This window comes from Ambystoma mexicanum, chromosome 1q, assembly GCF_040938575.1.
Source record: "Ambystoma mexicanum isolate Mex_15411 chromosome 1q, UKY_AmexF1_1, whole genome shotgun sequence".
Classification (NCBI taxonomy): Eukaryota; Metazoa; Chordata; class Amphibia; order Caudata; family Ambystomatidae; genus Ambystoma; species Ambystoma mexicanum.
In genome coordinates this window covers 1,397,416,422-1,397,431,788 of record NC_090922.1, presented here as the reverse complement: position 1 = coordinate 1,397,431,788, position 15,367 = coordinate 1,397,416,422, and the positions used below count along the sequence as shown (strand labels likewise).

Below are 15,367 nucleotides of genomic sequence, written 5' to 3'. Positions count from 1 at the left end.
TGAGTACTTAGATCAGATTGTGACAGAAATAAGCTCTTAGTTAAAATAATTTAATCCAACTATTTTAATCTGATTAGAACTGTCTCCTAGAAATCGTGTCACCTGTCCTTTTCAAAGCTGTCACCTGTCAATTTGAGTTACTTTAAATCCGAAAAACGACCTTTACAAAATCGTTCATATCTCTGGAACCGTTTGTCCTAGGAACTTGGTTTAACTTTCAAAGCACTTGGGCCTGTGTTTTAAAACTCATACCTGTTTTCTCTAAGCTTGCTGGGGTGGGAATTGAATTTCGTATTGTATTTGATTGCATTCCTGAGAACTGTGTGTGTTACTTCCATCTCCTTGCATTGCATATAGGGGGGGGGGGGTGAATTGCCACCAGGGGAAAAGTGAACATATGATATCTTGTGAAACCATATTAGTTAGTTTCTATACTGCATTTTCAATCAACATTGCATACATTTGAAACCATAAAAGTATTTTTGCTGCCTTATCCATCCTACACCAACTCCTCATTGATTATAAAGAAGTGTGCTAGTGCCAGATTACCCATTGTTGATTAACATTATATTTATAAGGGCGATATTGATTATTAATTTATTATAAAAGCGTGGTATCTATATTTTGTTTTATTTCTCAAATAAACCTTTTAAACTTGCAAAACAGAACTACTTCTTGGCTCAGTGGGGTCAGGGGGATTCTAAGAGAGGGGTGTTATATAGGGGTAGTCATCCAGAACTCATGAACTGGACATAAAGATATATCAATAAGGGTTTCCATTCAGTATCCCAGACAAGGCATTGCCTTAGCTGTAGTGTTGAATTGAATCCTCTTACAGGACAGAAGGGCAGGCTTATCTCCTCAAGTTCTTGGATTGTTGGCTAGTTTAAACACAGCGAAACTACAATTATTACTCAATGAATAACGGGACAGTCAAGGTTGTATACAAATATCTCCTTTATAATTATCCAACAGACAGTTGTAGCACACTACAAAATACAACCCAACACAATACAAAATACAATCCTGAAAAGGAATGCAGAGGACAGACAGTTGCATGGAAGGAAAAGGGATGCACTCTGGATACTGACAGCAAGGTAGTTGGTAAAGTAATTAATCACAATAGTTCAAGGATACTTAGTTTCAACACAAAGAGAGCAACGGGTCGTAAAATGTCACTATGGGCCTTCGGAGGAAGACCAGGAGACAGAACCACAATGAACCTTGTGCTTGTAGACGGTCTTGGTGCTCAACAGCGTCGACTCGGTTAGAGGGCACTTTGCAGCTTCTGCAACGGAGCTCGAGATGGGAGACAGCTGCAGGTATCAGATGGCAGGCAGTTCAGCGAGCAAGGCTGGACGGACAGCTGCTGGTGGTCTACACAGCGGCTCAGGGTCAGGAATCGCTGCTTCTCAGTGTTTGTCGGTGGGTCTGAAGCACTCGTCGAGGTGCTCGGACGGCATGAGCGACTGCTGCGTAACAGTCTGTGGTACAGCTGGTTGCAGTTCGAGGGGCTTAACTGGCTTGAAATTGTCCTTTAAGGCAGACGCTGGTTGATGCTTGTCAATGCACTCCTTCTAGCTTCTTCACTGGGTGTGTGTCATCCTTTAAGGTGGACGGCCAACAGCTGAGGAGAGTGTTGCAGGCAACGGCCTTGTCCTTGATTTGTTTCAGTGACTCTCTGGCACTTCCCACCTAGGAAGCTTGCTTACAGAGCCTAGCAGGGCACACTGTTCTGGAACTGCTGAAGGGTCCTCTGAATTCAGTATCTCCCTTTGTTCCCTGGGAGATGTTTAGGGGAGGGATTATGCTTCCCTCTTTAGAAATCCTGGCCTTTCTTCACTGGCGGAAGCTGTAGGGCAGAGTTTACCTTCAACCGGGGTACAAATGAGTTATTCTTGTAACTCCTGGCAAAGCTTTCAGATGATCTGCCCAATAGAAGGGCTTGACCCTCTTTTAATGCCAAATGGGCCACAGTGATTGGTGTAGGCTTAGCCTACCTTAATGAACCAATCCTGGGTCCCCACCAACAATCTCCTGTATGCGTGAGGTCATAACCAGAGTGCTTTTCAACAGAAAAGGTAGAGGGGTGTAAACATGTAATACTAAGGCCCACCCATTTCCTGTCTTTTGTGGAATAATGGGTCTTTCTAGTTAATTGAGCTCTCTGTGGTTCCTGATTAAAGCTGCAGGGCTCCCTTCAAGCTGCAGCGATACCAGACTTTTGTTTGCAGTCAAACCACATATTTGTGCCTTCTGAATGGAGTCCCCCTGAGGACATGGCTACTGTAAACAGCTGTCCCAGAGATGACAGTCCACTGCCCTTGATACTGAGAGGTGAGAGCTGGCATCAGGTTGACACAGTGCGTATCAAAGGTTGTTGGGGATTTCCTGTCTTTTGTTAGTCCTACAACCATCCCTTCCATGGGTACATTTGAATTAACTTGTATAGTATGCAAATCTGCCACCAGCAGTTAACAAAGGGCAGGGCAGATCCACAGAGTCTTTGTTAGTTAATTAGGTTGACAATGGCAGGAGTAAGATTTTGTCCTCCCCCCTTTTCAGATACCTTGATGTACTCTTGGCTGTCACATTCCAGCTAAATATGTCCACCCAGAGTACACAGGTCTAAGTGTATGTCGTGCAGTGAGCATAGACAAATGTGTGTGGATTATCCCCACACATTTTCCAGAGGTTCATCTACTATCATTTCATTTCTTTTAAAATTTAAAAAAACCAAACGTGAGTGCACATCCGCCATGCGTATGGTCGAATTCTTCACAGGGAATGTCACCCATTTAATCAATGAATTTCCGCACGGGTCAGCGGGCACCCTAGGATTACACAAACTGGGCGAAAAACATTCACTCGCTCTGCTTCTCTGTGTGGATTTGGATTAAAGAAAGGCATTTTGTTCACACATGTTCACAATGTTGACTGCCCCCTCCTACTGATATTCTAGTACTTTATATTTGCATTTCAAAAGCTCAGAGATGTGAGTGGCAGCAGATAGTCTGCCTAGGCCTCCTGGAAGGGGACAGAGTACACAGAATTGAATATTCAGTTTCCCAACTGTATTTTGCTGTGGTTTTTCAACATCCATACTTGATTTTTCTTTCCACAAGGTCAAGGAAGTGGGTTTCCCAATTGTATTTTGCTACTGTCACCAAGGGGGGACATATCACCACCCCCTTTGAATGCATCCCTGTCCAGCCTTTATGATAAGCTCTGCATGATCCTTTCCAACCATGTTTCAGTCTCTCTTCAATGGAGCATTTAGCACGTCCCCCACAAAGAAACATAAATGTATCCCACAAGGGCATGGCTCACACACCTGTATTCCTCTCAAGAAATACGGCTCAATTACACACCCAAAACACGTATCACCTGCTCCAATAGAATATAGCTGAGACCCAAACAAAATTCAGAGCAGCCGTTCACATAATCTGGCCCTTCTGACTTTTCCACTCCCCTGACAATTTTTCACAGCATCCATTATCTCACCTGATAACTATGGGTTGCTGCGAGGGACCTAGCCACTCCCTACCCACCTTTGTGCACACACACATTTTAGAAATCCCTTCTTCACCTCTTACATCTCTGACTACGATCTTCCGGAGTTCATTCAACCCCACATCGCTTCCATGCCATACCAATGGCAGTAGGCGCTATACAAGTGACACATAACATAACGTGAAATTCAGAGTGAGGGCTTTACGCACACATTTTATTGCAGATCGGATGTCATATCATGATGAGTTCTGTGGTACAAAAAACCGTGGCCTTAGCGTCATTAGTTGCACTAGAAGTCTTAGACCACATTATTGGCTATCTACCCACCACTCCTAAAGCCTCTCCTGTCTATGCCCCTCAGTGTCTCGTGCCTCTCGTTCACTCCCTAGCCACAGGGAGAATATACAAGCCATCATTTCAAAAACCGCTCATTAAACCTTACAGACAAATACAGGATATATAAATGGCACAATTGTATAAATGTATACATGGAACAATTGTTTAATCTTTTTTATTACCTAATGTGTTTCCATCCCTGACACTGTGGGTGTCATGCGCTCTCAGCTTATCCATTTCAATGGCTCAATTTGCCAGAGTGCTACTAGCAGTTTGCAGTGGATCATATTTTCATTAGGCTTTTATAATGTCTTCTCAGTCACCGTTTAGCCTATGTAACGGTTCAAATGAACAGACATTCACACTTAGAGTGAGGTACGAGCCAGAAAAATGTCCTCCCTCATCAGTTGTAGCTACTGACCTCATCATGAGTTGGATGGTGTGGTAAAAATGTGCAGTCATAGCTTGACCGGTACATTAACGCACTGCACAACTACAGGTTTGGGGGAAAGTCAGAGGATTCACCTCCAGCTATTAGCTGGAGGTAAATCCACAAGTTTCTGCACATGTTTGGCAGAATTACCATGGTGCAGTTACCGTTGCAGTAATTGCACTGAAAAAGCCCTATTGAGTCCAGAGGACTAAATAAAAATGGCCACTTACACTGCCACTGCCACTTGTAATCCTGCGGTAATAAGGACCAAGTGGAGGGACCAGTAATTGTGTTGGGCGATATTTCAGTGTATTTATTGTCACAATACCATCCAACTCATGATGTGGCCCTTTTCGTCTCAAATATTCATGAGCCTAAAACAGCAACACATGAATTGTCAATTTAAACTATTTAACAATCATCACCGTCTCACCCAGGAAGCCAGATGATCAGACAGAATTATAATAACTGATGTGCGGCTAAATTAGACAGTAATAGTTCTAGCTCGAGTGCATAACTTGCGAAGAGAAAGCGTCACCGCTCTAGGGGCTGGTGGTCGTGCAGCATGCATTTTCAAATGAAGGTATTCTGCTCTTATCTTGCTTTTTGTTTAAAGGAGTGAATCTGTTCGTGTTTGTTTTCAAAGAAAATGTAGCTAGATGGTACAGTGTGTCATTTTTTGGAGCCTTTCACAAGAGACCATGTTGCTCATGAGCACTCGACGCTATTAAAAGGGGATGATACATCATTTAGTACAGACCCCAATCTGTGGCTGTTCAGGGAGTGTTTAGCTTGCCAGCATTGCCCTGTGCATTCACGCTCCCTTCAGTAGTTATGAAGGTCAGCAGTATAGAGGCCACAAAGGAGGCACGTAGCTTCTGTCCCTTTTCTGTGGCAATGGAGAAGGAATTTGGAACCTTCATTTTCCTGCGTTCATATGTAGACAATGAAACTGTGCGCATCGTTGATGTGTCTGGAGCTGAACAACATTTTACAGCAACTTTACTCATGGTCGTGTAGTGCAAGTGTCGAAACGGCTGAGTCTATCCAGGGGATCCAAATCTGATGAGGTATTATGTCAAATTCTGGCGAGTCCTGAGGTACCAAGATGGAAAGAGAGCTGAGCAAGTTCAGTGACTATTGCTGGAAATAATTCTCAGTCAGTTCAGTGACTGCTGCTGAGATCTCATGACCCCAAACCTTTCAGCAATGTGCTATGCTCCCTGCTTTTATTCTATCCCTTACTCCAATTGGGGACAGCAGGGGGTTTCTGCCCACATTGTCAACACTTAGCATTATAGTCTCTGCCATTTAATTGCTTTGCTGTCCAAGTAGTGGCACTATAACGGCACCTAACTATAGCCTTATTTTTAATAGAGCAGCTACTGTCCCACATCCACCCACTCTGACCCCCAACATTGAATAGTGTATTTGTCCACCTACTATGCTGAAACGTAGCCCTTATTATGCAAGAGAGATTATCAATGCGACCATCCTGTTCGGCAAGATGCAAATATTCATTTTGAAAGTGAGGCTGATTATCCTAGTTATTTTGCTTTTAAATGCACTGCATTCCAAGATGGGCCATGTGCAGCATGAGTGTCCATCTGTGTATCTTATAGCTGATGCCTATGAGGGTGGGTGTGCAGTTTAATTTATAGTTACAGGCTTTGTCTTGTGCTGTATGGCACCACTCAGACACATGACCGAAAATGACATCAGTTACACTACAAGAAGCTGCCTTGATTGAGGATAATACACTCTATGATCTACATTATAAACTGTTATTATTCTATGTGTAGAAATATCATAAGTGAGGTCTTTTGAAATACACTGTGAAATGAAACACATGTTGCAACACCTAAGTTTGTGTATAAGGCACAGTCAGACAATGTAATTTGCCCAGAATAACACACGTAAGTGAAGTGTGGGGATTAATCACAGCCCAAACAAAAATAACTGAAAGGGCCACTCGAAAAATGACCTGCCAGCCTTCAAAACCTCCAACACTGAAAATGGGCCTAGTAATTCAGGCTCTGTGTGTTTCTGCAATTAACACAAGGAAGAGTTGTGGTAAAATGGAAATGCTGTGTGAATGGCCAAGCATTGGAAATCAAAAGGCCTATCTTTCTTTACAAGGAGAAAGGTCAAACTGAACTTTATTTGCATTTGCAATGGAAAATCAAAGGCCCCTCCTACATGAAAAGCAGGGTTTTTAAATACTGAAACCAAAATGGCCTTACACGTGCGTGCGTTTTGTAGTTTTAAATCAAGACATGAAAAAAGATTGTTCACCACCTGCAATAAATATATCAGGGAAAACACTTGCTGTGTGTGTTGGCGAGATGCAATGTGTTAAAATGTATGATATGTTTCGCATGCAAAACACCGGCAACAATTAAAAAGATTATTTTGTTTTCATAGGCCATATACAGATCTCATTTGGGCACAAGACAGACTATGTTTCATGTTGTTGGCCAGATTTTCAAGGTCGGCCTGATTCCTTACCTGGAAGGGAAATCTCTGTGAAGCTGATGTACACCCCAGTTTTTACGACAGGGCCAGATCAACACAGACTCAGCCCTGGATGGGGAACAGGCTTGGAAATGTTAAGTTTTAGATCAAGATTGTGGTCAATTTAAGAATACAAGACAAAATGCCAGATGTCAGCACGGCCTCGTTGCACCGCAGGGCACAGGTGAACTTTCTGCTGCATGATAAAGATCTCCTCATTCCATCAACTCTCAAAGAACAAAAGGCAAATGGCATTTTCCCCCACTTAAACCAACATCCAGCCGAGAGGCTGCAGCAGTTTAAGAGAAATTAAACCTACTTGGGGAAATGGGAGTTAAGATTTGCATACATGCTCAAGATTTCCAATTATTTTAAATGGACAATCATAACTAGTGGCTCTCTCAGCAGTGATATGTTGCACGGCGTCCATTCATATGCCATTTCAAAGATATGTTTTTAAATGTATCCACATGCGACATATGACATTTCAATAGTAATCTAAAAGCATTTCTAGCTGCCCCGAAAATGCCTGGAATCTAAGAACGGGCAAACTGATGGGGCATAAAATTAGATATCTGAAGATAAAATTTCATGTTCATAACTAGTACACTTTGTGTAAAGGGCAAATAATTATAGTGTGCCCATGCAATAAGGTGCCAAGATGAAAGTAGGCTTGACTGATCCGTCATGAGGAGGGGAATATTAATATCTATATATCAGCCCTTTATTGCAAATTACATTTTATCATGTAGGGACTTTCCAGGAAAACTTGGAAATGACAAAACATTGAATTTAAAATGGGAGTTGTTTTTATTTCTGTTCTAGACTCCTGAACCAACACATTGAGAAGGGCTGGACTTGGAGGGTGGAGAGAGATGTAAATGTCCAATCCTGTTTGCAAGAACTAGTTAGCACTGCCTCATGTTCATTTTCCATGGGAGGGGCTTGGAGAATAAAAAAGGTCTACCACTATGGTAGATGGACAGCGGCCCAAACAAATCACGAAAGGAGATCTGCTGAAACATCACCTCTGTGGAAATAGTGGAAGAGCGCTGGAGATTCCCATTGCTGGTGAGACCAGAAAACAGAGGCTGGACAGAGGCAGATACTTCCCTGGAGGAAGGATTGCCATGGGATCCAATTGACTGAAGTGCTGCCCAGAATCCTGTTTTTTTTCCAAAAGCCAAGCCCTGCTCAGTGTCCATGTGCACCAAGCCTAGGGATTTGTGATGTCATCTTAGATGTAATGGGTCTTAGTCTTTGCAGTGCACCTGGGTAGCGCGATTTATGGTTGCTTACCATAACTGGCGAATTTCTGGGGATTTTCAGTTTTACCTGTAACCATAACATCCCTGTAACAACGCTTATCCATTGAATTGCATAGGTTTTTACTAGTGCAACTTAACCATAACGTCCCTTTAACAATGTTTTTTGTCAGTGAATTTCATTGGTTTTTAGCAGGAAACCCTTAGTTTGTAAAGACGAACTGTGCAACATAGTGAAACTGCTGGCACCATGTTAATGCGGACAGCAGTCGCGGACTATGTGTCTGTTTGCGGAGATCGGGGAAATCCAACTTGCTGAGGAAGGCAGGTGCTCTCTTACATAGTGGTACCAATGACAAAACGCATGATCAAAAGAGCATTGTACCTCCCTGTGTATATAAATGAATAAATGCCATTTTGCCCCGGGGAGGATGGAGGCCTCCAGGCCCCTCGTTGGAGTGGGCGAGCCCTGAACATGCCACCTGGCCAGCGAGGATCAGGATTCTTCACCACCTGCCATATCTTGACCTGGGGCGGGAGCTTCCCGCACAGTCCATCGGCTTCGCCAGCACAAGCAGTTTAGGATAAGGATGTGCTCCGGTCTGCCTGGTCTGGCCTCTGGGTGGACCATATGGCTCGCAAACCACGCAGCTCAACTGAGCCGTCATGCGGCTCAAGACTGGGGTGCCTCTACACCTGAGCTGCACTGAGCATGCAGCCGAGGGCTTAGATCTTCGCCAACCTAGCCTTAGAGGCCCCTCGGTCGATAAAAGTGAAGTAACATGCCGAGAAATGCAGAGACATCCCTGCATACCGTTGCAGCTACAAATGTTATGCGGGTCTTAAATAAATTGTCCATGTAATTCATTCAGAAGTGGATTGGATTGTCACAGAATGGCCAGAGGCCCGGGCAATAAAATAACCAGAATAAAATTGAGTGCCACCTTCAACTTTGCAGTAATTACTTCTCATCAGAGGAAGCATACATGTCTTGTAAACTTAGAGAATTCCACTGCTCGTATCCTAATTTATCATTAGTGGATGTTAACAACACTGGAGCTTTGTTTTCCATGTATCAAACATTTGCATTCATTTGAACTTCATACTAGGTAAAATGATCAAACACTAGTTAAAATGCAGAATTATGTACCTCTTGATTAGCATGCCTGCAATTCTGGTGGTACGTTTCCCAAAATGACATTTAGGGTTACTTTTGCAAAAGTTAAAATTCGCCCAAACTGGGGTTCTATGGTGCACAGAGTGAAGACATGTTAAAAGTCTCCTTAAGAAATTGCAATTCACAAAATGTGCTAAAATTGTCTTTGTTTCATTGAGAGCAGAACAGGGAATATATTGTATTTCCTAATATGCCGAACATCTAATCCATACATGCATTCATTGCTCACTTTCAAGCAGTGCTGCTGTTCAGATGAATATGTTATTGGTTTTACCTTAGTCAACATTGCACAAACAGCATTTCATAATTAAGCAACATTGTATGCTCTTACCAAGAAATGGATGCTCTTTATAGAAGTCAAACCAGTCCTTAAGGGTTGGAAATATTGTGATGAACAGAGCTGTTTTGGGTGACATTGGAGGAGAATTAGAGGAGAACCATAGAATACATAATTACAATGAACACATTCTCTGTATGTTAATTAATTGAAATCTGAATTCTGAGGCATTACATGACATGAGCACAATCCCTGAATACATACTTAAAACGAATGCTATATAGGTACTGTAAAGCTGACTGCAATATGTGCATCATCATACTGTTAATATGTTATCTGACATCTACAGTGACAATACATTTTTGACAATTGTTCCAGACCCTCATTACATGGGTCTCACTAGATTTCAAAATGTGTGTTTCATCAAATGTAACATATATTTTTCTTTTATGCAGAGGGTGATCAAACATACACATTCAATTTAATAGAAAAAGTGTGCCATGTAATTTATAGCCATATCATTCGGATATGAAGACAGTAGGCGCAAGGTAAAGGGACGTATCATTAAATTACTCACCCTATAATATGGCACTTAAGTGAAGATCATTTTTATGTTGCATATTTGATACAATCAAATTGGCTTGCAAACAAAATAAAGCAATGCTGTTATGACGTAGTCACACATGTTATAAACACACACTGCTGTGACAGGGCTAATCACTACAATGCATTGTGCTGGGGTAAACAAATGTTACAAACACACACACACATCTTTGAATGTGGAATTCAGATATATATGTTCTGTAACAAACATATACACATCTGACTCTTTTGAGGTCTGCTCTTCTTTGTAGTGTGATCTTCTGCTTTACTGTTTTTACAAAAATGTATTCTGGTCCGCTCTGATTTAGAGTTTGCAACATGAATGGACTCATGGTGAGGTTGCGTGATTACATGGTAGTGCTTAATATGGGTTGTTTTGCTTTATGTTTGTATTCAACAAACAGTGTGGAGGAAATTAGCTAAGAGACTATGGGCCTCATTACACGGATGGCGGTAAGGGTTTACCGGTACCGGTATTTTACCGGTACCAATAAATCCTTACTGCCTCACTACGAGGTCCCTTTGCGGGTTGGGGGATCAACCTGCAAAGGGACCCAGGGAGCTAATTACGGTACTGCAATTTGCGGTACCGTAATTAGCGCCTTCCCCATTCCCATTATGCCCTATGGGGCAAAAATGGGAATGAGGAAGGGCAATGGTGGAAGGGGGAATTACCGCCCCGCCAACCTTGGAATGGGGCGGTAATTCCCCTTTCCGCCAAGGCGGTGCCAGTATTTTACCGACATGAACCATGGCGCTAGTAGCGCCATGGTTCTCCGCCTACCGTGTAATGAGGCCCTATGACACTTCAATGTTCACTCTGATTGTTGCTGTCATATGATTTAGAAAAAGCTTGATAACAACTTCTGAAAGGGGTGGTAAGACAGAGGATCCCGAGCAGGCACATAGGGGGAGAACTTGCAATGGTGTTTCGGAAGAAAATGGCCCAGCACCTTTTCTAAAGGAATTTCCTGGGCAAAATTCATCTGCACCCTGGTTTTAAATTTGGAGTATTTTACAAATGTAATGTTGGTTTAGTTCTAACATTTTGTGGAGCTTGAATTATTAGCTTCAATGTTATTGGTAATTTCCCATGATCTTGAAAATAAGAGTGGCATGTTAGTTCTGTCAGGTTAGCTTCTTGACTTCTCACTGATGTTTGGGACACACTGACCTCAGTCTGTCTTACGTTGTACTTCTGGACAATGTAAATCATCCCATGCATGCATTGGTGAACCGTGGATGGGAATCAACAGGTTAATTTCTACTGTTTACCTGTATTTTGTATTCCATGGCTTTAGCTCGCTTTTAGAATATTGCCCTATCGCAGCCATTGAACCTTTGATAGTGCTAACCATTTCTTTTGATAGGTTTTTCAGTGGGTGAAGAAGCATCACATGACTACTGGCTCACCTTTCCTGACCATGCTTATGTGAGCATTGTCCTTAACTTCACTGTGCCATATTTCTGATGCCTTTGCATATTGGTGATTGACAGTAGGCTTTAGATGTATAGAGGTGTAAAGAAAAAGAGGGTATGTTAGAATTATACTCAAGCACATTCATATTTTGGGAATTGCTTTTTGTTTTACCATAATATTCTTAATGCTCATATATTATGCAGACCTTTTCTAGCCTTCGCCTATTATGTGGAGTAAACTCCCAATGGGCCTGCAAAATATTGACGACCATCTATTATTTAGGAAAGCTTTGAATACTTATCTTTTTTTAGTTCTGTAGCAGTTGAAGTTTGAAAGAAGCGAGGGTGTGGCCTCTTTTTTCAGCAGCCCACGTTGTTTCTTTAGCGCATAGAGCCCGACGGCCTTAGTAGCGCTTTATAAATACTGTTACATTACATACATTACATTACATTATCTCTACATGAGTATAGATATACATGTACTCTGAACAGATGTGTGAAGGCCTACTTTGTGTTCCATTTTTATGACTATAAAGAGGCTATACTGTAAGTGAAGGTGTTATTGTCTTTGTGATAAAGGCATTTTGATGACATTTTATGTTAACCTTTTACAAAAGGATAAGCATAATTGGTTCCTAGGAGTTGTGGTGATAGCCCCATGACAATTCTGCTGACTCATAATAAGCCTGTCACGTGCTCAAAGGTACAGGGTCCAATTATAAAAAAACACAGAGATTTAACTCTGCCTGGAGCAGATTGTACATTATTCTTCTCTGAAAAACCATCCACAGCTGCAAGATGGGCATTCTGACTGCCTATCGGGTGGAAGTAAGGGTCTGGCAAGTGGGGAATTATATATATATATATATCATGTAATTGTTATTAATATTATTATTATTATTATTAGTAGTAGTATTATTATTAGTAGTATTATTATTAGTAGTAGTAGTAGTAGTAGTAGTATTATTATTATTATTATTATTATTATTATTAGTATTATTATTAGTAGTAGTAGTATTATTATTATTATTATTATTATTAGTAGTAGTAGTAGTAGTAGTAGTAGTAGTATTATTATTATTATTATTATTATTATTATTATTGCATTTATTGAGTGCAGACCTAGTTTAGCAGCAACTGCGCACAATACAGATACATAATGTAGCACTTTACAGAGGTATACAACAGTGCAGATGCATAGCCGCAGCGCTGGATGTCATCCATGTGTACATGTATACCTGTGGGATAAACAAGTGATATTTTAACTTGAAGTATTTTGCCCAACACAACAATACAAAAAAGTAGAGTATTGCAGAAAACAGATGTTTATGTGCATTTACATATTTACACATTATATAGAGTAGTCATTAGGGCAGAACAGGGGAGAGGTAGGTTGAGCAGTAAAGGAGATGTGGTTCCTTCTATTGCTTTCAGGTGGAGTTGTAGCCTTGTTTAGAAACATTGCAATGAAGAAATTGCTATGATGGGCAAGCAAAGAAAATTCTGGTGTAGTGGGGCCAATAGTTAAATGAGCATAAGTGGGAGGAAGCGCAATGAGGTTCTGGAACTGATAGGTTGTGAGGAGACAAAGATCAGAGAGTTAGAGAGGGGGAGAATATAGCAGTGGGGGTAATTCTGATGCTGGAAATGCATTGGAGGGACAGGGCCTCCACGTCCTTGTCCTGTACTCCCTTATCATGTGTTTTCTGTATTGTTTTCTGCACAGGAGTCCAGTGGGGCCCCTGGCAGTGCAGCTCTTCCGCTTTTTGGTCATGGTGTACAGGGACCCGTGGGATACCTTTATGGCACCCATGGGTGGGGGTACAACCCGGTACCCATAGTCTATGTTTTTGGGCACCTGTGTTTTGCCCACAGAGCAGGGTATGGGGTGGTGGTAACTTCATGCTGAATGTGACAGGTGCTCTGAGTATCCTCCATTTGGGGATTCAGAGACCCTGCCATTGGAATCAGTGGATTCATGATAGAAGGCAGGATGGCCCCTGTGGCCTCTTGGTTTCTATTGCCTGTTACCTTGTTTTCCCAAAGTCCTGGGAAGCCCTGTCTCTGTCCTTTCCCCTGACTGGCTTTTAGGTATAAGAACTATAAATGGTATTGTGGTGAAGACCAGGCCAGAATGGCTGGAGCCTTCCCAATGACTGTATGTTGTGGGTACACCCTTGGAGTGGGACCTAGGTGAATAGAGTGTGTCACCAATATGCATTATATGTTGTGGGTGTCTGGCTTCTGTGCATGAGACACAATGAATGAGACAGCCCTGCCCGAAACTGACATAAATGCAGTGTAGTGTGCTGAATGGCTGGGTGTTTTCCCCAATCCACATTCCTTGTTATGGGTGTCGGGTTGAAGTGAATGGCCTGAATGTCTGTGAGCCTGATTGTCTGCCTGTCTGCATGAATGCCCTTCTGTGTGATTGGCTAACTGAGCCTGGCTCAGCCAGAGTGAATGAGGGCCAGATGTGTATATCTGGGGACCTCTCACTTACCAATTTATTCGGAAGCTGAAGTTGAAACTTGAAGCTTATCCTTGAAGCTCAGCTGGAATAAGAATTGCTGCTGCATTTCCTTCGATGAAATCCAAAAGCTGTCGAGTCTTGCGAGGACTGATCCGAGAGAGGACCTGGTTAGGAGACCTCTCCCCAAACTACGAGGGACAATCGTGCACAACTGCTGCTCTTCATCAAGGTACCTTGGAAGTCAGTCCCGAAAGGCTGTTGACCGGAGAAGGGGTCCGCCACTGGGGTGATTGAACTTTTTGTTCAGAAAACAAGACTGATTAAACATTTATGCCCCAGGCTTGTTAATACTTTTATTACAGGTTGCCCAGGTGGAGGGAACATTCTGCCATTGTGCAACCTAACCTGCCTTCCTTCCAATGATCTATGCTGTTACACCTTGCTGCATGATTTGTATGCCATTATAACTGTCCGTCGTTGATGCATTTTAAGGAATCTATACATAAGTGTGGTACCACATAGACATTCTATATAAAGAACTGTGTTAGCACATAACATACTGTGTGGACACTCCTTTGTGGGGGTTTGGGGTCTCACTGTACTTAAGAACCAGCCTGCATCACCTTGTGAGAGCTTACGCCTTGGTTGCTCATCGATAGGCTACCACAATAGCTCTGTGCCTCTGCTCTGCCATATAGAGGGCAGACGTACAGGTACCCGCCTCAAGTCTTTACAGTAAGACCAAGAGAGATTTATAAACATGAGGCTGACATTTAAAGAGAGAGTGATTCTGAATGAAAGACCCTTGAGCGTGGCAACATTAGAAAGAGATGGGGAAAATCTACGTAGGTTGAAAAGGGTATGTGTCACAGAGTTGAGGACTTTTTTGAGTAGAGCATCAGAGTAGGTGGTTGGCCATGAAGTAGTGCATGCAATATTCCAGTTTGCTGTGCACAACAGTAGAGATAAGGTTTTTAGTTGAGTGGTATGTGAGATATTTGATGTGTGGGCAGATTCAGGTCTCTGTTATTGAGAACTGCAAGGTTGCGAGTGATAGGTTCAGTTGGTGAAGTGGTTAGTGGGGAAAGAGTGGCAGAGGGCATCATTCCGTTGTCATTGGTAGCAGAGAGAAAGATGGCTTCTGTATTTAGCCTTTAGACAACATAGAGCCATGCAGGTGAGGGTGGTTGTTAGGCAGTGGTTATGAGATTGCAGGAGTGAAGGTGGAGATGGAGAATAATATATGGGTATTGCCAGTGATGTGGTGATACTTAAAGCCAAAAGAGGAAATGAGTTTGTGAAAGGCGAGAGACAGATACAGTGAAGAGGCGTGAGCCTAGGACTGTTTCTTGAGGAA

At 42.3% G+C, this 15,367-nt stretch overlaps 1 protein-coding gene across 1 annotated transcript in view; it reads right to left on the bottom strand.

Annotated features, from left to right (window-relative positions):
• Positions 1-15,367, bottom strand: part of KNCN (kinocilin) — a 454,915-nt gene that overhangs the window by 427,965 nt on the left and 11,583 nt on the right. The window contains exon 2 of the mRNA XM_069635394.1: positions 9,570-9,638. Within this exon, the coding sequence (XP_069491495.1) occupies positions 9,570-9,638 (69 nt within the window). The remainder of the gene's footprint in view (positions 1-9,569; positions 9,639-15,367) is intronic.